Source organism: Carassius gibelio, chromosome A4, assembly GCF_023724105.1.
Source record: "Carassius gibelio isolate Cgi1373 ecotype wild population from Czech Republic chromosome A4, carGib1.2-hapl.c, whole genome shotgun sequence".
Lineage (NCBI taxonomy): Eukaryota > Metazoa > Chordata > Actinopteri > Cypriniformes > Cyprinidae > Carassius > Carassius gibelio.
The window spans coordinates 12,172,053-12,195,440 of NC_068374.1; the positions used below are offsets into that span (position 1 = coordinate 12,172,053).

Here is a 23,388-nt window from a genome sequence, read left to right on the forward strand (position 1 = left end):
AAATACTGTTATTATAGTGTACAATTGCACTTTATTATTACACATTGTGTAGCTTTTCATTCTAAAGGTCCAGTCTGTCTTCTAATTTTTATGTAATTGTTACTCTTTGACATATTGAGTAAATCCTATGGACCAAGGCCTGCTGTGATATCTTGATTAATCCAAGTCCTATGGTAGAGTTCCCTCTCACTTGAATGTAGCTCACTCTCTGCCCCTAACACACAGGCACACTCACATACACCTACAGAACCTCTCCTGACTTTCTCTTTCTCGCTCTCTCTGGTTCTCTATCTCTCCCTCCCAGTGTTGAAATTAAGTTATAATTGCCTCACTAAATTGTGTTTAAATGTGTTATTAATTCATTTTGGAAAGATATTTCATGTCTTTACTTGTCACTTTACTTAACACTTAACATTGCTACAGTTGAAGTTTGAAGCCGTGTTGGTAGTAAAAATATTGTGATGGTAGTAAAATAGGTGGTAAAAAGGTAGTAAATTCAATTTAAGAATCTCTGTATAAACCCTGTATTACTGTTCATTTGTGGCTGACATCTCAACATTATTTCAACAGTGCCAAAGACGTGTTTGAAAAAATATCACTTTGTAATGTTTAATCAATACTATTACCATTGATTTGTGGTTAAAATATCAGTATTGCTTCTATTTATTAGCTGAGGGTGCAAGAGTGATGCTAAAGCAACATCACTTTGTAACATTAATTCAATGTAATTGGCATTGATGCGTCAACACTGACTCAACATTGTTTCAATGTGACCATGCTATCTGGGATTTTTCTTAAATATATATATGCATGTGTGTGTATTTACAAAATAAATATACACATGACACACAGATATATTATATTTTTGTTATGGACAATTTGTTTTCATTTTACTGTCATCGTCACAGAAATGTTATATTATTGCAACAATTGCATGTAAAAAACAATTATATATATATACTAGGCTTTTTTATTTTATTTATATTTTGTGGGCAAGCCCAGTGGCCCCGCACGGGTCCACGTGGGTTTAGTGTGGGTTTGCTCTGTCCACACTGTCCCACAGAAAACCCGCAGGGGGCCAAGCGCGGGCATGTTTGCTGAATAATCCTTTACATTCACAGTACTTTAATGAAATTCACTTTAATCAAATAAAGCTGAACTTTGATTTATTGACTTTACATTTGGGGAGAAACTGAGAGAGAATAAGATTAATAAACTGGCATAAAGATTCATTTTCAGTTAACAAATTAAATAGTAAGAGCTCTCTGCAGCCACATATTTAATTTTGTTCTACAAAATCCCTGAGTTTTAAATATTCATACGTTCTTTCCAGTCCTGTCATTTGGAGATCAAGATCAGTTTTGGTCTTTTGACAGCTCTGCAGTTCAAATCATTTCATGAACAGGACTTTTATTTTGCTCTAGCGATGTGACGTCATAAGGCTGCGCGCGCTCCGCGTCTGTGATTCGGCTGAAGAAAGGTGTGTGATTTAAATCATTTAATGTGCTTACATCAGACAGTTGTTTATAAAACCTAGAAATGAATTGCTAGCGACTGTATTACTGCTTTATTAAGTGCTATTAATGAAGGGGATTTTGTGCTTTTAAAGCGCAAGAGTAACAGAAACGGTGAGTCTCATCTTTCTCTGTATGTGAATCAGTTTATCATCGAGGACTGATGGAGAAACTGGGCTTTTTGAAGATCCGAGTCAATTGAATCAATAGAGTCACAAAATGATTCAGTGATTCGAATCAGCGCACGCTTAAAGCAACAAACGCAAACAATGAAAACTTGAATAAACCAACCGATTTTTTCCCATTGACATTGTAATCTATTAAATATAATCTACAAATCAGTAAACATCAAATATAATATCATTATAAATGTGAATATAGTCAGAAAGCCTATTTCAGGAAATAGGAACTAAAGTTCAATAGTAAGGTTTACTACAAATATTTTTATTGTGTGTCCCTTTATTTGCTTGTTTTTTTTTTCTCATCAGGTGATACGACCAGTAACTCTGACTGACTCCCTTAATAGTGTGATGACTGCTGAACTAGGGAACAGATTGAGACACACCCAGAGATTTAGATTGAGTTTATTTTTCTTTCTGTTCATTGTTCTCATCTTAAACAGGACAGTGTTCAAACACACAGAAAAACTATTGCTGAAGAGACTGAGACACACAATATTATAAAGATGGAGTTTATTAAAGAGGAGAGACAAGACAAGAAGATTGAAGACACATTCAGAGTCAAACATGAAGAGACTGAGACACACAATATTATAAAGATGGAGTTTATTAAAGAGGAGATTGAAGATGTGAAGATTGAAGACACATTCAGAGTCAAACATAAAGATACTGAGGAGCAAACAAAGATGGAGTTTATTAAAGAGGAGAGAGAAGACGTGAAGATTGAAACATTAAGAGTCAAACAAGAAGAAACTGAGACACAAACAGGTTGGTTTTCATCCTCAAAGCTGAACTCAGTCTGATTTGATCCTTTTTAAAATGACCAGCTCTATAGAAATCAGGAAAAATAATACAGAAGTAGTCCCAACAAAACAGTCATTGAGTGTAACATTTAACCCAGTACTGCTTGGTTAAAAACAATAAAAAAAACTTTTATTTATATCACTTATTTATGCAACAGTCTCCATAGATTTTTTGATTTGAATTGATTCTCAATTTTAATACTGATGTTGATTCTTAAAATCCCAGTCTGTCTTTTGGTCTAGATGCTGTTTTCAGTTGTTACTTTTGAAATTAATTGGTTAGTTCGCCCAAAAATTAAAATTATGTCATTAATAACTCACCCTTATGCTGTTCCAAACATGTAAGACCTCCTTTTATCTTCGGAACACAGTTTAAGATATTTTAGATTTAGTCCGAGAGCTCTCAGTCCCTCCATTGAAGCTGTGTGTACGGTACACTGTCCATGTCCAGAAAGGTAAGAAAAACATCATCAAAGTAGTCCATGTGACATCAGAGGGTCCGTTGGAATTTTTTGAAGCATCGAAAATACATTTTGGTCCAAAAATGGCAGCAAAGACGACTTTATTCAGCATTGTCTTCTCTTCCGTGTCTGTTGTGAGAGAGAGTTCAAATCAACGCAGTCTGGATATCCGGTTCGTGAACGAATCATTCAGTTCACCAAATCGAACTGAATCGTTTTAAATGATTCGCATCTCTAATACGCATTAATCCACAAATGACTTAAGATGATAACTATTTTAGTGTGGCTGGCACTCCCTCTGAGTCTAAATAAATCAATATCCCGGAGTAATGCATGTACTCAAACAGTACACTGACTGAACTGCTGTGAAGATGAACACCGAGCTGAGCCAGATAACGAACTAAAGATTGACTCGTTTTTTATTCTGGCCTTTTTGCTGTTGTTGTTTTTTTGTTCAGAATGCTCTTATGTGTTTTATGGATATTTTGTTCACTGTAAGCAATACTGTCAAACCTTTTCTGTTCTATCATACCGTGTTTCTACTGTACCTCCTGCAGTAAACAGTAAAGGAAAAAAATAGCTTTTTACTGGAATGCTTGAATGTGAACATTACTGTACATTTGGACATGCAGTTCCTAACCAATAAATTTAGTGTAAAACAGTGAATTGCATGTTCTGCATGCAAATACCTTTAAAACTGAGACTGAAAAGTCTATGCAGTTTTTGTAATGTCAACAATAGCCAGTATTTTGAAACCTGGTGAACTTTGATTGACTGCATGTACCTTTTGAGGTGAAAACAAGTGTTATTCTTTGACAGAATAATTTAATTTTGAGCCTGATTTCCAGTGTTTTGGTAAAGTTGGTGTGTGCAGAGAAAGATGTGTTCTATTTTGAAATGAAGATTTAGTATATATTTAACAAAATGTGTTTTTGAGAAGGAAATTATCCATTTGGCCAATTGTGTTTTGTAGGCGTGAGTCTGTGTTAAGAGTTTAGAAAAAGTATCTGAAGTATGGTTAAGCGCTTGTTAGCGATTGAAAAAAACTGTAAATGGAGCAGCATTTAATAGACAGAGCCGTAGATCATCAAGAGATCTTGAAAGTTCCTGGAGTAGGTGCAAGGGATTGGTGTAACCTCTCAATTTCAAGCCTGAGATCAAAAGACAGGTCAAACCATTTCAGTATCATTTGCCTCAGGAATTGGAAGACTGGGGTAGAGTCCTTAGCTTTCTCAGGTGATCCGACGATTCACAGATTATTACGTCTTCCTCAGTTTTCTAGGTCATCCACTTAGTCAAGTCACCGTTTTCGTCAAAGCAGAAAGTTCCCTTTCGTGGGCCCACAGATCATCCTCTGTGATAGAGATTCTGTTTTCAGCTTCCATTAAAGCTGCAGTAGGTAACTTTTGTAAAAAATATATTTTTTAAATATTTATTAAACCTGTCATTATGTCCTGACAGTAGAATATGAGACAGATAATCTGTGAAATAAAAAAATCAAGCTCCTCTGGCTCCTCCCAGTGTCCTATTGCCATTTGCAGAAATACTAATCGCTCCCGGTAAGAAGCAACCAATCAGAGCTGCGGTCCGTAACTTTGTGTTCAAAATGTGGAAAAATGTATATAATAAGCGAGTACACCATGAATCCATTTTCCAAACGGTGTTTTTGGCTTGTCCTGAATCACTAGGGTGCACCTATAATAAGTGTTTATATTCTGACTATTTTAGATTGCTTCGGGGGTACCGCGGTGGAGTAACCCAGTACCTTTGTGATTCTTCATAAACATAAACAGAGGGAAGTAGTTCCGGCTACGATGTTCTTCCGCAAGACGCAAGCAGTTCTGTTTCTTAACCGCTAGAGCGTAAAAGGTTACCAACTGCAGCTTTAAATGGGATTCACTCACAGACACTCTTTGTGATAAGTTGAATGAAGTCTTGTGAATGGCAAGAAACAGGTCAATATAACATCGAGACAACTTTAGATAGTGTCAAAACGACCATCGATTTCCCCAATCGGGTTCTAAGTGCTTCTTATTTAATTTAAAACAAGGTCAGTTCGTTCTGTTGAAGGCCAGGACGTTTCTGCTGACGCAGTTTGTTTCTTCTTTTTCTGTGATCATGAGGTTGCAATAAGTGGAAGGTCCTGTAGATCTTGAGTCTCAAGAGTCAAGAGGCATTTATTTGTCATTTGCATAGTTAACCCCTTACTAGTAATCCCCCTTTTTGGCATGGAGAAAGAAATGACATACCCAAAATAAAAAGGTTTCTGCTCATGATTCTTTCTGACTAGATACATAATCAACCTTTGTTCACAAAGCTGACACTTTAAAGTTTAATGTTCAGGAATCAGAATCACTCAGACTGTTATGATAATAGAGATATATCAGCTCAAACATAAAAACAAAAATAAAAATATTAAAAACATATGTTTTAAATGTATTTTAAAAATTGTTGATGTAGGAAATGAGTTTGAAAACACAGTGTAGCTAAGGCCACAAGTCTTCCAAAACTTCATTAGAAATTTCTTGATCTAATCTGTAAAACTGTGAATTTTATGAAATATTTTCTAAGGCCATGTCATGTGTGTTTTTTAGAGAAGGCTAAGCAGATTGATTTATGGCACTTGTCATCTCTGTAAGATCTCACATGTAAGCTCCCCAAGTGTATTTTGTGTGTGTGTTGGCTTTGCAAAACTCCCCATTCATGATTGTATTGTTCTCACCAAACAAGTCTTTCACACCTCCGCCAGGTATGACACATTATCCGCATTATTCTTTTATCATTATTCTTTTGTTTTTATTCCACCTTTATTAGCCTTGATTGTGGTTTTTCAGGCTTTACAAAGACACAAAGCAGCGATCTCACTTCAGTCTCTCTTTGTATTTAGCCCTTATTTATCAAAAGTCTTACTATAAAAATAGAAAAAAACATTTTCTTACGACCTTACGTGAATTATTGAGACAAAAATGCATTATGAAGAAGAAAAGCACCTGCTATTAGTAGCATTATAGCCAACGTTAGCATCAAGCTACATCTGACAATTTATGAAATTATTAACACACTTTTACTCAAAACTCACTTTAAACCCCGATCGAGTGTTTGTAATAACTTCCTTTAGCGATCAGGGGTGGAATTTGGTCGTTTACTGTTGTAAAAATATGTTATTTTTAGCCTTTTTCATCACTGCACAAGTTAGCATTTCCGATGTACATTTTCGATTTTTTTTATAAAAATGCCCCAGATCTCAAGAAATTCTCATACCAAGCTTTACTATCGTAATCGCGGGTTTATTATTCAGATATTTCGTGTGTACAGAGATGTTTCGGTGTTGTTTTGGCCAGATAACTACCAGGAAGTGTGCAGGAAGCATGTGACACGATGTGGCGGTGTCCAGATATGACACTCTCAGATTGACGTTGGGAAGGCCCAATCGGAGTCTGAGACACACACAGCACGAGCTGTGACTACTGCACGCACACAGAGATCGCTGGGAGAGGCTGTTTATCATCAGATCGCGTAAATCAGTGGAAAATGAATAGAAATGATGATTCTGTCCGAAGAAATATGAAGTAAACATCAGTAAATATATCCATATATCTCCACGGATATGTATCTTTGGTCTATAAATCCTTATTGACGCTGTTCAGTGAGTCTATGTGAACACAAATAAACCGCTGCTGACGTGACTGAATATGAATGAGTGGTGAATTTCTATTCAAAATGTGGCATAATACGGATTTATTATTTTGCACTCCTGACATAAATCACTAAATATATGTCACTGCAACAATGTTTTATCAAAATATTGGTCAAATATCGAAGCTTGAGTCTTTAAACTTTCCATTGATGCACAGTTTGTCCAGATGAAGTAAGACAGTGATGTTTAATGTGCTGTGAAAGTGAAACAATAATAAACTGGGGCTTTCGGCGATGTTTGCACGTAAAGGGGTTAACACTGGGGAAAACTGGGCATTGAAATACTTGTGATGAGGCTCAGACATACAGTGACAATAACAAGACATAAGACATAGACGTACGTGGAAAGCACTGAGGTTCTTGAGTGACTACAGTGCCCATAGACAGAAAGACATGGACAGAGCATTATATGCCCATAAGTGGAAGTAACAGGTACAATAAAGGTAATCAGTGTTAAGAGTTATAGTGTTCATAAGTAGTCCTGAGGCAATATTATGATTACTGGGGTAGAACGGTATCTAAAATGTCATTGTAGAGTTACGCAGAGCTACATGAAGGAAAATTAAAGTGGCAGTGCTGTAATCAACAAACAGTATCCGCACATAGCTGTATCTTCCCTACAAGTGTTCTAGTGCAGAGTGTATGGCCATTGCAATGGCATCATCAGTGGATCTGTTAGAACGGTAAGTGAATTGTAATGGATCCAAGGTGTCAGGCAGAGTTGAGCAGATGTGGGATTTGTCTAGCCGTTCGAAGCACTTCATGATGACTGATTTCAGTGCTACAGGGCAGTAGTCGTTCAGGCAGGAGATGATGGTGGTTTGCTTGAAGCATGTGGGGATCACTGTAAGTCTCAAGGAGAGGTTGAAGATGTTGGTGAAGACGTCTGCTAACTGGACAGCGCAGGCCCTCATGACACGTCCGTGTATGCCATCTGGACCTGGAGCTTTGCGGACGTTGACTCTCTTTAAGGCCTTACTTACTTCGTGTGTGGTTAGAACCAAGGGGCAGGTGTCAGTGTCAGCAGGTATTTTCACAGCAGGGAATGTATTGTCTGCCTCAAAACGAGCATAGAATGTATTGAGCTCATCTGGTAAGGAGGCAAAGACACACCACTTTTCCTTCCTTTGTAATCTGTGATATAGCTTAGACTGCTCCACATGCGTTGAGGGTCAGAGCCATTATATTCTGACTCCACTCTTTCCCTAACGTCTCTTTTGGCTGATTTGATGGATCTTTGAAGGTCATACATGGACCTCACTGTTGACTCATGGTTTCTGTTTTGGAAATTATTTAACATTAATGGATGGAACAACATCCTCTTTGCATTTGTTAATGTAGCCTATCACAGAGTCTGTATATTCCTGTATGTTGTCTCCAGCTGCATCTTGAAACATCTGCCAGTCTGTGGAATCAAAGCAGTCCTGCAGTGTGGAGATGGCCTCTTCACTCCATTTGTAAACCGTTTTAGAAACCGTTTTTTCCTGTTTGAGGCATTGTCTGTAGACTGGTAACAGCAGTATGTTAATGTGGTCACCCCACTGGATGGGGGAGAGGTTTGTAACTGTCCTTTAGTGTTGAATAGCAGTGATCTAATGTCTGATCGTGTGGGGAAATGTATGTTCTGATAGAATTTGGGAAGAACTTTCCTCATATTAACCCTGTTAAAATCCACAACAACGATGAAGGCAGAGTCAGGATGAGCAATTTCTAATCCGGTGCTGTACAGTTCGTCCAATGCTTCAGTTTTGTCCATGTGCGGCGGGATGTAGACCACTGTAAGAATGATTGAATTAAACTCCCACAGGAGGTAGAAGGGGCGCATTTTAATGGAGAGAAGTTTGAACTCAGGGGAACAGTTTGTAGATAAAACTGTAACATCAGTGCCACAGCGAGTGTTAATCATAAAGCACATGCCTCGAGCTCTGCTCTTACCGGAGTTTAGCAATCTGTCATGATGAAAAACGGAGAATCCAGGCAATGTAATGGCTGTATTGGGTACTTCTGAGTATAACCACGTCTCACAGAAAGCTAGAACGCAGCAGTTACGAATGTCCCGTTGGTATGTGATTCTCGTATTAAGTTTGTCAAGTTTGTTATCCAGAGAGTGTATGTTGGCTAACAAGATGGTAGGGAGAGGAGGATTACAACGTCTCTTCTGCGATCTACATAGAATTCCAGCTTATTTGCCTTTCCTCCTTAGAGGCAATAGAGGGAGCGCGTAGACGCTGTGGCTGGACTTCAGAGGCGGCGTTGTTTCCGAACCGAAGTTTAAATTTGATCGGATGTCCAGTAGTGTTTGTCGATCATACTGTATGAGAGTCTGTACTGTCTGAGCGAAATTAAGTATACTAAGTCACACGAGTAACACAAAAAAAAACATGAAAAACACTGTGCAAAGTTTGCACAGAGCGCTCGTCAGCGATGCCATTGTAGCGGCACGTGGCACTCAGACACGTTAGTCATGTGTTGAGCTTTTTAATTAGGAGATATTTTACAGGAGCGGAGCTACAGTTTAGATGGCCATCTTCTCCAGCATCCACGAGCGCCCCGGCAATATGTATTTTTTTTATATTTTATACCAGGGATGCCAAATTCCGTTCCCGGAGGACCACAGCCCTGCAGAGTTTTGTTCTAACACATCTAAAGCTGAACTCTGTGGGACTGTGACCCTCTACATGCTGAGTTTGACACCCCTGTTTTAGACATGAAAGGCAGATTGGCGCCATTATTGATTTCTGTTCTACTGTTGCATTTAATTGGATGTTAACTTGTATTTATCTCTTTTCATCCTAGACCTGAAAGAAGAGAGTGTAGAACTGAAAGAAATGCAAGATAAAAATCATTATAAAAAGCAACATGAATTCATAACTGGACAAAAATCATTTAGTTGCTCAAAGACAGCAAAGACTTCCTCACGAAAAAGAGCTCGAAAGACTAGATCTAGAAGTAATTTCACCTGCCAACAGTGTGGAAAGAGTTTCAGCCATCAAGGAAAACTTGAAGTCCACATGAGAATTCACACTGGAGAGAAGCCTTTCATCTGCAAACAATGTGGAAAGAGTTTCAATGAACATGGAAATCTTAGAGTCCACATGAGGATTCACACCGAGGAGAAGCCTTTCACCTGCTCTCAATGTGGAAAGAGATTTAATCATAAAAGCACTTTCAATGCCCACATGACTATTCACACAGGAGAGAAGCCTTACACCTGCAAACTGTGTGGGAATAATTTTGTTGGAAAAGGAAGCTTTAACATGCACATGAGGATTCACACTGGTGAGAAACCTTACACATGCTCTCAGTGTGGAAAGAGTTTCACTCAACAAGGAAACTTTAAGAGGCACAAGAGAGTTCACACTGGAGAGAAGCCATTCACATGTAAACTGTGTGGAAACAGTTTCACACGACAAACAAGCTTTAACGGGCACATGAGAATTCACACCAGAGAGAAGCATTAAACCTGCAAACTGTGTGGAAGAACTTCACTACAAAACTAAACCTTAACTATCACATGAATTGTCACACTGGTGACATGATCAGTGGAAAGAGTTTCAGCCATAAAGCAACCATTAATAATCACACGAGGCTTCACATTGGAGAGAGACCTTTTATGTGTCTTCAGTGTAAAATGTGTTTCACATATCACGACCTCAAACATCATTGTTGCAAGCAGGATGGGGCTGAGAGCCGTGGGAAGGGATTGAGGCCTCGAGTTTCATGGAAGGTTCCTGCCTCCACGGCTCTCAGCTCCGCCCTGCTTGCTACATGTAAACTGATGTAAAATTTTGTAGCGTTTCAGATACCTAAGACTTGATCAGGGCTGCGTTTATCAAAGCATTATAAGCTTAAGGACATCGTAGACCCATTGAAACCACCAAAGCTTACAATCCTTTTGGGAAATGCAACCCAGATTTTTGTTAAAACAATGCAAAGAACTGAATTTCACAAGATGCCCTGAGTCTCTCACACTGGATGACCATAAAACTGAGACCTGTCACCTCAAAGCCTGAGTAAACTAGTTACTCCTCTACAGATGATTTTATAAACTAGTGACTGTATAAAAATAACTCCTCCAGCATTCTCGACTCTAGGCAGTTAACCCAGGATAAATGGGTCTAGAGACACAAATTCTGAATCTCACAGGGAAAATCATAAGACAAAAGTGGGATTTCCTCTCTCAAGATAAAGAGCTGAAGCCAGACTCCATTTTTACCTCTTTCTTGCATGACTGGAATCCTCTCTAAAACCCACAGAGACTGTCTTTAAAGATAAAAATGCTTCAGATAATTCCAAAATGATGCTATCAGAACTTAATTTGAATATTCTACATCATGTCTGAATGTCATCCACTTAATACAGTACATACAGTAGATGGCCAACCAAAACAATCATTAAAGCACATTTTCACAAATAGCCGTCAGCTTTGCCTCACCGATGTGTTATATTTGACGGTTGCAGTTGGGGGAAAATTAAGTTAAAATATTTAATATTCACAGATGAAAGTTTAGTATACTTCTAAAGTTCTGTGTGTTTCTTTAAACAAATTCAAGCAGGATAAATATCAATCCTATGTGTCTGTGTTTATATTTTATCTAAGCTACACATTATTACACCATATTTAAAATTTGAAACATTTAATACCTGTGCAGTTTTGTTTATATAATATGAATTATGTGTTATATTATTCAAAATAAACTGTGGTTTACTTTGCATTGGAGCATTAAAAGTGGTAGCCTATTTTAGTGAGCTAGGCTACAAGGATTAATATGCAAAATGTCAATATTCTTACATATTAGGCCTATATTTTAATTTAGATTTTAACATTCTTTTAATAAAACAACATGCATTTTTGTCACACACTACTTATTTGTTACTTCTGGGGAAAAATCTAATTGTCTGTACAGATTAAGAAATCATAAGTCTTGGTACAATGTATAATTTCGCTCACATTATTTAGGCTTACTTAAAACAAGAAACGATTAAGCTAAATAACTGAGACAGTAAAGAATGGACAGATTAATAAAATGTTCTCATGTTTAAACTCAAGTTCTCTCATTATAATCAACAAAATGCACACAATCATTATTTGACAACTTCAGTGATTTTATATAATTAAAGTTAAATAAATATATTGCAGCGGCTTTTAAAAGCAGGTGTGTATCATATTCCTTAAACTATCAAGATTTGTGTGGTGCGCATGTTGCTGAGTTCGACGCGCATTATTTATTTTTTATTTGTCTACATACTTTATCTTCATTAACAATCTTGTTTGGTTTTATTTTGGATAACTGCTTGTAATAAATTATTTACTTTGTAATGCATATGCAAAATGTTAATTTATTATTCATATTTCATATTCAAGTGTTTGTGTGAAAATTAGCACGCATGACAGGGAGGCACCCTCTCGATCACTTACATTTTTTCCTGATAATAAAATATCTTAAAATTGTGGTGTCTCACATACATGAGAAATATATCTACAGAAAGCTTGAAATGTCTACTTTTAAAGGAATCGATTCAAAATGAAAGCATAATGTAATCTGTGAAGGTTGCATTCCTTTTTAAAGGTGCGTCCAAACACCAGAAGCAACCTAAGTGTTCTTTCATTGAAAAGTATGCATTGTATTTATTCACACGCTATATGGTTGAAATAATATTTTAGTTTAAACTTTAAGTGCCATTGTTTTAAAAAAGTGCTTTATTGACTAACGTTTCATAGAACTTCAGTTGTAATGCTTTAAAATCCCATGCCATTTGTAACTTCACAGTATTTTCTCCTCCCAGATTAGTAACCTAACTTAACCTAAAGTCACAATTATATAATGGTAAAATTGACTCCGGCCAATGGCATTTTTTATTATTATTATTATTTATTTATTTTTTTTAATAATTGTAGCATTTATAAATGGGTGAAGCAAAACAAATATGATAACTTTTTAACTGCAGGCAGATATAGGCTTGTATTATTGTACATTACAAATATTTGGATAGTCCCTTATTCTTTGCTTTATCTTCTTAAATAATAAACACTTATTTTCTCCAAGAATAAATATTATAAATAAGGAATAAAAGCAATAATATCAATTAGCCCTTATTTTCCATTTCTGAAGTCATTTGGAAACTTTAATGATGATGTAATTATCTTTTGACTCACCTTCCTTAAAATAAATAACACCTCAGTTGTAGGAGATATGTGCGCGAATTATAGATTTAAAAAAAGTGGGTGCTTGGTTTCTGAAGAAAACGAATACAGCTCGTAAAAAAATTATATGAAAAAATCACGGTAACATATTAATTCATATAAATAATTTAAGCAATTAAAACTTTTTTTAAATACTAGATTCAACTTGAATTTCAGTACTATTAAACTGACTTTAAAATCTCAAAAAGTTTATAAGTTGAAATGGTAAAATATCACAGTGCATGTCAAATAGCCTAAATTAACTTGTTTCTTATAGTATCTGAAGACCTTGATTGCATGTAAGCATAAAACTAACAATATAATTAGATAAATTTATTTATGAACAATTCCTGTATAAAATGGGACAGTAACCTTTATATCAAACATTGGTCTTGGTAAAGTAGGTGAGTTCCTTTTATATTTTGCTTGTTTGTTTTATGCTGCATGGCAGGAACATGATCTGGTTAATATTCATAGTTATTTGTACATCAAGTGTAATTCTAGCACACAGTATGAACTACAGGAAAAGTGTCTATAAAAGTAAACCTAATTGTAAAACCTGTTTAAATTATAAAGAATGCATGAATGTTTCCACTTTTTAGATTCATTAATGACAAATTTTTGGAATTCATAGATGATTTTAAGTGTTTATGTACAGTCTCTATGAATACCTAATTGTGTTTATAGCTGAGTGTTTAAATTGAAGTGACTTAATTAAAATAAATATTAGTTACCAGCAAAGATCCTCCATCCAATGTTGCAAATTTAACTTATGCACAAAATTGGAATATCATGTCTCCATTCTCCCTCAACACAGAACATTTCTTCGGTTTTCTTTTGAGGGGCAGGCATTTCAGTACAAGGTTCTCCCATTCGGGTTGGCCCTGTCTCCCCATGTCTTTACGAAAGTTGTGGAGGGAGCCCTGGCTCCTCTCAGGGAACGAGGTGTCCGTATCCTCAACTACCTCGACGACTGCCTGATTTTAGCTCACTCTCGAGCGCAGTTGTGCGAGCACAGGGATCTGGTGCTCAGATACCTCGCTTGGCTGGGTCATCAGGTCAACTGGGAAAAGAGCAAACTCTGCCCTGTGCAGAGGATCTATTTTCTCGGTATGGAAATATATGGCATCCACAACGGCAGTCATACGGCTCGAGTTACTCCATATGAGACCGCTTCAGCACTGGCTTCACGATTGAGTCCCGAGATGGGCATGGCAACAGGGCATGCTCCAAGTGACCGTCACTCCGGCCTGCCTTCAAACCTTTCCCCCCGTGGTTGGACCTCTTATTTCTATGGGCTGGCGTTCCCCTAGAACCTGTGTCCAGACATGTTGTAGTGTCAAAAGATGCCTCTGCCACGGGCTGGGGTGCTCTGTGCAACGGGCATGCTGTGTCAGGTTTCTGGACAGGACCCAGACTTCAGTGGCATGTGAATTGCCTCGAGTTGCTAGCAGTACGGCTTGCTCTGCACCGCTTCAGGGCACTGCTGAAGGACAAGCACGTTCTTGTCCGTACGGACAGCACTGCGACTGTAGCGTATATCAACCTCTTGTAGAGTCAGAAGCATCTGAGATCGCTTCGTGCCATTCACATCCCGGACAGGCTCAATCGTGCAGCTGACGAGCTCTCATGGCAGCAGTCTCACCTCAATTCTGCAAATTCTGCAGACCAAGGTACTCGGCGTACCACTGGCTCATTTTGTAACCACTCGAAGGTGATTGGACTTTCGGGCGAGATCCCATTCGTCAGTCTCTTTCTGACGTAACATCTCCATTCCCTCCTTCAGGGAACGAGGGTTGCATACAGAACCGAGACGTTTTTCATTAATTATACATTTTCAAGCACGTTCATCTCATCATAATACAGACTGCAGTAAATGGACAGACCTCAACATAGGCCAATCACAGCACATATCATGGGCATTCTGTTAACATCCAAATATAGTACTTGTAATGTAAAAAAACAATGTTGGGTTTTTCCTATAACCCTGTTATCGTTTCCAACCAGCTGGAGAATGTGAGTGCAGGGTCACTCACAGCCCGAATCCAAGAAAATCCAAGAGTGTTGTTATGGGATGTTTGTCTGTATTTATTGCAAATAAATATAAAGGACAAAACAAAAAATGTGAACTGGTTTCCTTTGTAGTGCTTGGAGTTTAGCCTTCTCCTACAAGCCAAAGCTCCGGCAACACAGATCCAGGCCGAGGTCAAAGACTATCTTCTGGCATGCCTTCTCCCCGTCATGCGCTTCACGCTCCAATTAAAAGGATAGCGCCCTCTCCACCTGTAGAAGGTGTACTACTCAAATGCAATAGAAAAGACAACTATAAGTAAATTATGAAACCAAAAAAATTTACTCAAATGCGGCTCCTACAGTACTCATTATTAAAGGGTTAATTCACCAAAATATTAAAATTATATTTTAGATTTAGTCTAAGAGCTTTCTGTCCCTCCATTGAAAATGTATGTACGGTATACTGTCCATGTCCAGAAAGGTAATAAAAACATCTTCAAAGTAGTCCATTTGACATCAGAGAACTAATTTTTGACCACTTGTATGAATTGGCTGCTTGCCCTAAGACTATAAAGGCCAAACTTGAAGAAGCCTCAGCGAGAGTGAGGAAACTGCAGCAGGAGAAGAGTAATGCTTTGAGGAAAGAAAAGAGAGCCAAGGTGAACATGCGGGCTCTTCTGGATGAACCGATGAACTGGATGAAGGAGAAAAATCTCATCAACGAAGAGCTGAAAGACAACCTTGAATGCTACTCAGGTAATATAAAAATATTACATTGAATATTTTGTGTATTTTATGTTCTTTGTTGACTTTCTAGTTAATATTAAAAGGATACCTACTAATCATATTGCTAATTGAATTTCCGATCTTCCACTTCATTTCCTGTCGAGACAGGGCATAGAGTATACCAAAGCCCAGAGAGATTTTGCCCTTGCGCTCCATCTGCATGGTCCAAAGGCATATCACTACCTCAGAGATGCCCTGCATATTCACCTCCCACATCCCAGTTCATTGCAAAGGTATTCTTCATGGTGTCTAATTTTATACTGAATTACATTGAGCACTACAGACAATATTATCATGAACGGTTAAACTTACTGATCTAACAGCTCATGTCTTATGCTGATACATGTTGATGATATAGCTATTTTTTGTATGTCCAGTGTTCACAATAGTGATGCTTGGGTTAGTGGTTAAATGGCTACTTGGTTAAATGTCAAATTTTCAATTTTACTAAGATGACTAAGCTCTCTTGATGCCAGACCTTGTCTCAATAGAATGATGTTGGATATGCTGGAAAGACAGCGTCAGGAAGATGAGATCAAGATCAAACATCAGCAATGTTTGGATATGTGGACATGGGGGATCGATTGAATGAGACTGACATGGCTTCCGATGTTCTTGTGTTTATGGTGGTTGGGCTTCAAGGTTATTGGAAAGCTCCAATTGTGTATTATTTGACCAAGTCCCTCACACCACAATCACAGAAAATCTTAGTAGAGGATGCATTAGAAGAGCTGCATCGTCGCCAGATAAGAGTGGTGTGTATGACAATGAATGGTCATGCATCTAATGTCAGTTTGTGCACTCAACTTGGGTGCGATCTAAAAGCAGATCCCTGTGAGCCCTTGAAGACCCATTTCTCACATCCAGACATACACAGTACCTGGAAGTGTCACAAACCATTTTGAGTATTTAGAAAGATGTCTGCGTTTGACTATCTGTTTGCAGAATGTATCACGACTGATACAGACTGAATTGTATGATAATGTCATTCAACTTAATTTATGTGGAAAAATCATTCAGGGGTGGCTAGTTCTAATTTGTTTGGTTTTTTAAAGCATAAAACATTTTAAAGCATGTTTTGAATATCTGTGTACTATTAACATGCTTATTAATGATGATATTATTATACTAACTCAACACATATTAGTTGTGTCCCTGTTTTTAAGCTAAGGCTGCACCACAACGCTAAAATTACTAACCTTACCTTATAGAGCAACAACATGCGACAGAAGCTCAATAAAACTGTCCTTTTCAAAGGGGATTAGCCCTTTTAATTCTCTGACCTCCACAGTAGTGCAGTTCTCTCTACAAGGTGGGGATTTCAACATGTAGCATTTTGCATTTCTTTGTTTATTTGTAAAGGGAAATCTTGTACATATTATTTATTCCAATGTCACTTAAATGTCACTTTTATAATAGACATTTGTGTAATGATTCCATATTCTGTGTTGTCGTTCTATATCAGAACCCCTTTCATACGATCCAAATCGTCTACAAGAAACTTTCAGTGTTTTTTTTCATTTGAGACCAGGATTATACTTTAGTTATTATACTATAGGTTGCCACACAGTAAGCATTTTATTGTCAGTATCCATTTTGGTTAAGCATAAGTCCTATAGGGAGTTTCCATAGGGCATTTTACAAAACGCATGAGCATAGCTTGGCAAATAAATGGTCTAAAGTACTCTTATTTCATTCTATATTGATCTGCTATTGCACACAGCTTCACAAGACCTTGTGCTTGGGCTCAGTTGTGTATCTAAAGTCATATCAAGTGACCTAGAGTCTGAAATGTGGTCAGTTGAGATGCTTGTTATCCAGCAGAAAGAAAAAACAATATTCTAGCCTCTATAACTCTGTGCCAGTACTTAACACAATTATTCTGATTGTTTACTACGAAACTACGGGGTCTCAGCTTTCTAAAGATGTCAGGCATTTGATGGTATTTTGATCTTTCTGCATTGTAAGTTACTATTTGCATTCAATTTACTCCAAACACCCAACTTCATCTTTTACTAATTTATCTATAAAATAAAAAATTAAATTGAATTTGTCAAAGCTAAAAAAATTTGACAAATTCAGTTAATGAAGCAGTGCATGCCGGTTAATATAATTTGTCAAATATTTAAATGTCATTACAAAAAAAAAAAAAATAATTACTGAAACATTTAGTCCAGAAAAATACTCTTTGTTCAAGTTAGATGTTGCAAATCAGGTCTCTATAATGGCATGCGTCAAGATTGTGGGGTTGTGGGAGGTGTGGCTCATAATCAAAATAGTCATCTACCTGAACATCTTGTACACAGGGCTCTAAACAAACATTATGCCAAATGCAACATGCTGAGACTGTAGAACTGATATTTGAAATGCTTTGCATTTGCAGGAATTGGACCCTCTTGAACTTAGACTTCAGAATGCCAAAGGCATGTTCAATGACTACATGAGCAGCATTTAGCTTTCTATTAAAGCGTCTTTGCCTAGCAGTCAAGTGTCCATTGTCTCTTTAAGGCTTCATAAGTTGAGGCAACAGAAGATAGGCAGAATCTCCAATTATATGCATTCCCTGTGGAACAAGGGAATGAGAATCTTCTTTAAGAACTCGTCCAACCTCCAAAAGATGAAATGCTCTGGCATCATTCAAACTCCCAGGGTGACCCACATTGATGTGACAGAAACGCTGCTGAATGTCACAGATCCCAGTTAAAATGACTGAATAGAACTGTTTCCTATTCAGGTATGCTAGGGGATTATCACCGTGGGGTCTCCTTATAGGTATGTGACACACATCCACAGCACATACAGTGTTGGCGAAGCCTGCTGTGTCAAAATTCAACTTTGATATCTGCAGCCTTTGGCCTGTGGGCCAGGAGATGTGGAGGGACATGTATGTATAACATAATAACAAAACTCATGGAGATATTTGGCAAGAGTGGATTTTGAGATGTTGAATCTCCCACGGTATGACTCCTGATTTGCCAGTGCCCAAATGCAGGCAAGAACACTGAGTGGCAGTTTGGTTTGATGTATATTCATATAAACAGGACCAAGGGTTGTAATGACATCCTTCACAGGTAGAACATACGTTTTCAAGACAACATGCCAATACTTGTAATAGTTAAATTAATTCTACATTATCTAGTACGCACCTCCACCTGTTGTTTGGATAGCCTGAAATAACTTTGAAATTCTGAGGGATAACCTCCTCCACAAAATTCTGTATTTTTGGTACCAATCTACATAACAGAATCATTAGGTGCATTTACATGGACACCCCAGACAGCAATTACGTTTGGGCCACATGTGAGTATTATCTGCCACATATGGCCTAGATGTGGCATGGCTGAACAGATATGGGCCAAATTGAAGCCATATTTGTTTTGCCATAACTTTAAAAACTGCGGGAAATGCTCTCTTGGTTCACAACTGATTTTGAGGTCTATGGCCCAGATAACAACAAACACATGAGAACCATATGTGGTTGAGCTATGGCACACTGTGAGAAAGGCGACTTGTGGTAAACATTTGGCTTATACGTGGAAAAACACAGGAATCCTGAAATCAAGTGCGCCAAACATCTGCTGTTCCATACCTCAGGTTGCTATGCATCTTCCCTCGTATTGGTGGAGCGACTACGGCGGGAATTAGACTGAGTGAGCAGTGAGACGCGGGCGGCATTTCTGCTTTCCTCACGACTGTGTACGTTCAGGTAAGTTATTTTTTTGCACTTTAAAGTCATATAATTGAAATATACAGCATTATGTGTCAATATTGCATGTTATTAAGCGTTTAGTTATTCGTTTAATTGAACAAGCGGTTAAAACAGCTAATATTTTCCTCAGTTTAACATATTAATTGGTGTTAATGTTCATTTTAACATTTACTAATACATTAAAATCAGAAATTGTACCTGTTAACGTTATGCACTGTGAACATTGGCTCAGAAAAAAGGCGCATCACAGACAGTGTGTGAACCTGGAGTTAGGCACATGCGCACGCTCAAATCGTGATTTTAGGACGTTTTCTTTTAATCGCACAGCCCTAGAATGGACTGGAAATGAACAGAAAATAATTGGCGGCCCACCTGCAATACCACCGCGGCCCCCCACAGGTTGAAATCCACTGCTCTATGGCATGACTTTTTATTTTGGGAGTGGGGGGGGGGTATGTTAATATATCCATCATAAAATGTGTCCCCCCACACCCCTGAACAAAATATTGGTTCGTTGTCTCAGAGCAACAATGTGCTACGAGGGTACTAAAACAGAAAGGTTTTCTATATAAGTGGAATAAGGAAAACATGTAATATATTCATTAGAACATGTTTTATTTTGACAAACATCAATAACAATTGGTTCCAACCAATTAAAAAAAAACAATGAACAATCAAATAAACAAACTACTACTAATTACAACACCAAATGTTTCTGACATTTCATATAAACATATTGTAACACTTATATATTAACCAACATCCGAATGACTGTGTGTGTGAATGTGTGTTTGTGTGGTTTTTTGGATATTGTTTGAACCAGAGCTTCTCTTTTTGACAAAGCATACTCTGTTTTCCTATTCTGTGTGAAACCTCAGACAGCAGTTGCTGGTGGATGTAAAACAGAGGTGAACATCACATTTCCGGCACTAGGCTTTTGGTGTACCTGTGCACCCTGGTACCTTGCATCTCCCCTTCTTTTCAGCCATAATCATCCAGTGGGTTGTGGCATCCAGGCGCACATCAGGGACTGGAATTTTCCTCATACTCACCAGCAATTGTGGAACAGGGGCAACCTTTCTTGCGATCCATGCTCTTTCCACTTTTGCATAGGGCTTCAGTAATGTAGGATTTGAAGGTATACAGCTTCAAATGTTCGTTCTTTCTCATTCCAGTACCTTCAAAATCTCTCGGTAGAGCAGCCATGTGGTCACGATGATCATATCCAGAACGTGGAACACCAGCCGGTGGTACCAATTCTTTGATCTGATTTTGATCCGATACAGTGCAAGCAGTGAGTCAAGAAGATCCACCCCACCCATATTCTTGTTGTATTCTTTCAACACAGCAGGGCAGGGGACTTTGGTGATCATCTTTTGCTTGCCATCCCACCTGTCAACCTCGGTGACTGGGTGGGCTCCAGTGTAATCACTGAGAAGGTTTACAGCATACAAGGTGGTTTCTCTCACCATGGCCATCTTCTGTTCAAAAGATCCACGTCCTGCTGTTTTCAGCTCAGCATCGCACATCAAGTTGACACCTGGTAGTCTATTGCCACGAACAGTACCAGTGCAGTGAATTCCCTGCTGAGCCAGTGTTAAGTACAAGAGGGAGACTTGTAAACCAGTTGTTGAAAAAAAACCTTGTAGTTCTTATGCTTGGGTATAGTCTGTGCAAGGTGGAGGACAACGTTGCCACTTGCTCCCATGTCTGCTAGCTCAGGGGGTTGTACAACTCTCCCTGTGTAGATTTCCAAGTTGTACAGGACACCATCAGAGCCAACCAAGACCAGAATCTTGTAGCCCCATTTCTTTGGTTTTGATGGCAGATATTGCTTCAGTCTGTTTCTTCCCTTGAATGGGACCATCTGCTCATCAACAGCCAGCTTCTCACTCATTGGGATTGATGTCAAATTTGAGGTTAGATGAGTAACCAGTGGTCGGATCTTGTGGAGTGGATCATTATTATCCTCATGTCTTTCTTAATTGTTATTGAAGTGCAGGTGTTTTTTGATGGCCTCCCATCTATTCAGTGTCATGGTGTCAGCTACTTGGGATACTCTGCAAACCAAAACCAAACAATGACATGTACACCACAATCCCCAGGAACTGCTCCAATTCTTTTATGGTGAGGTTAAGCGGCTTGTTTGCATCACATTGTACAATAAGTTCCAGAATGTCTTCAGAGAAAAACTGCTTGAAGTACTGGAGGGGGGGACATGATATCATCAGATCTTGGAAGCATGTCCTGCTATTCGGGGTAAGCATTGAAGTGTGCATTGTGAGGTGTTCTCCATCGGGGTAGGCGTGGAACATCAACCTCTTCTACTTCATCTTCATCCTCAGACTCTTTGTCATTGTCAAGAGACAGGCATTCTCCTAAAAAAGACAACAGGAAGCATGTTTGTCATATGTGACCAATCACGGAAAGTAGGGACACAAGTCGGTTCTGGGGCATTTTGAGTTATTCACAGATTCTGAAAGTGTAGTCTCCAAGCTTTCCAACGATGTGTAACACATGGAAATCTGATAATATTTGGAGAAGTTGTGGCCATTTGAAGGTAGGCACTCAAAAAAGCTCAAAAAGCAGAAAATAGCCTCTGAAGATTGTGCAGATCTCACTGCTGCGAGTGACAATGGGGCTCATTAACATCTCATTTAGATAAACCATACCCCCTGCATAGCAACGACAAACACAAGGGGAAAAATCGGACCGCATACTATTAATAATAAAGGAGAATGTGCATTGTAAATGTCAGTAATTTATCTTTTTTGACTTTCATAAAAATTATTTAGAGGCTGAAATATGTGAGTTTTATGTTTTTATAAAAAATCTTTAATCTTTTTCAAATGTGGCCATCATTTTTAATGTTATTATTTGAATGTTTATGTAAACAAAAAGTACATATTGATGTTAATTTTATTTGTTATTTGCTGGTTTTCTACATAAAACTTGGTGAATTGATTTCATTGTGTAGCATTAGGACTTTTTTAACATGATTCTGTGATAACCGATGAGCTAGCTAATAACAATAGGTAGATATGGGAAGGTCTAAACATGGACTAAACATGAGATAACGTGTACGTGTTCTTAGAATGAACACAAAACGACAAACTTTGATGTTTATGAAAACTCACCCCATAAGAAACAGAAAAGTATTCTTGCAGATCCAAAGTTTGCACTGTGCATCTGTTTGCCTCTAAATGTTACGGATTTTCCCCATTTCTCTGTCTTTATCCCCATCAAATGTTACTATCGATATAGCCTCTAAAATCTTACGGTCCAACTCGTCTGACGCCAGTCCAATACATTCTTCCTCGTCGTCATCTTCGCTCAGTTGTAGATTAGGGATATTATACAGTCTTATTATGCCGCTTTCATCGTCACTCAGATCATCTTCAGAATCAGTGAATGCTTGTTTATAAGCATCCGGCTTGTCGAAGAAGTACTTCAAAGCATTTTCAGTGTAACGACCACGGTTAAGCTCATCTGCGTCCATCTCCGCGGCGTCCATCTTCATTGAATTTTAATATCAGCTATAGCCAGCCAAAGCGCTGCATACTAAGTAGCCATGCTTCCCTTGGAGGGCAGGGGCAATAACAAAAGAAACAAAAGCCGGCTTATCCAGTATGGAAATAAAGACAGACAATGAAACGCCCCTATTGCGTGCTAGAATCTCTGACAAACTAGCTGATTTCAACCTCAAAATGTACGCTTTTAAATATACCAATACTGCTATCTCAAACACGGAGAGGCTTCTCTGTGATATCAACTAACAGATTCCGCAAAAAAAACGAAAATCACCAATTTTGAAAAAAAAAAACGCTTCTTTCTCATTTTGCTCGAAAGTTGTGCTGCCCACTTGTGTCACTGGTTTCCGTGATGGGTCACATATCGTCCCCTTGGAATTATAAGGTTCTATCTACGTTCTGAGTAGTTTTGAGATATTAAGCTTTAAAATGTTTGTGTTCCATAGACTTCTGTAGATAGAACCTTTTTGTTTTTTCAATAAAAAATCCCAAAATGTACACAACTTAAAATAA

At 38.1% G+C, this 23,388-nt stretch overlaps 1 protein-coding gene across 1 annotated transcript; it reads left to right on the forward strand.

Annotated features, from left to right (window-relative positions):
- Positions 1-1,436: 1,436 nt before the first annotated feature.
- Positions 1,437-15,075, forward strand: LOC127969540 (gastrula zinc finger protein XlCGF7.1-like). The gene is made up of 3 exons (XM_052571584.1): positions 1,437-1,480; positions 2,003-2,461; positions 9,450-15,075. The coding sequence occupies exons 2-3, from the start codon at positions 2,200-2,202 to the stop codon at positions 10,112-10,114; spliced, it is 927 nt and encodes a 308-aa protein (XP_052427544.1). The 5' UTR covers positions 1,437-1,480; positions 2,003-2,199; the 3' UTR covers positions 10,115-15,075.
- The last annotated feature ends 8,313 nt before the right edge of the window (positions 15,076-23,388 follow it).

Coding starts and splice junctions, on each gene's coding strand:
- LOC127969540 (XM_052571584.1), top strand. CDS start 2,200: ATGGAGTTTATTAAAGAGGAGAGACAAGACAAGAAGATTGAAGACACA. Junction 2,462..9,449: donor AGAAACTGAGACACAAACAG/GTTGGTTTTCAT, acceptor TTTTCATCCTAG/ACCTGAAAGAAGAGAGTGTA.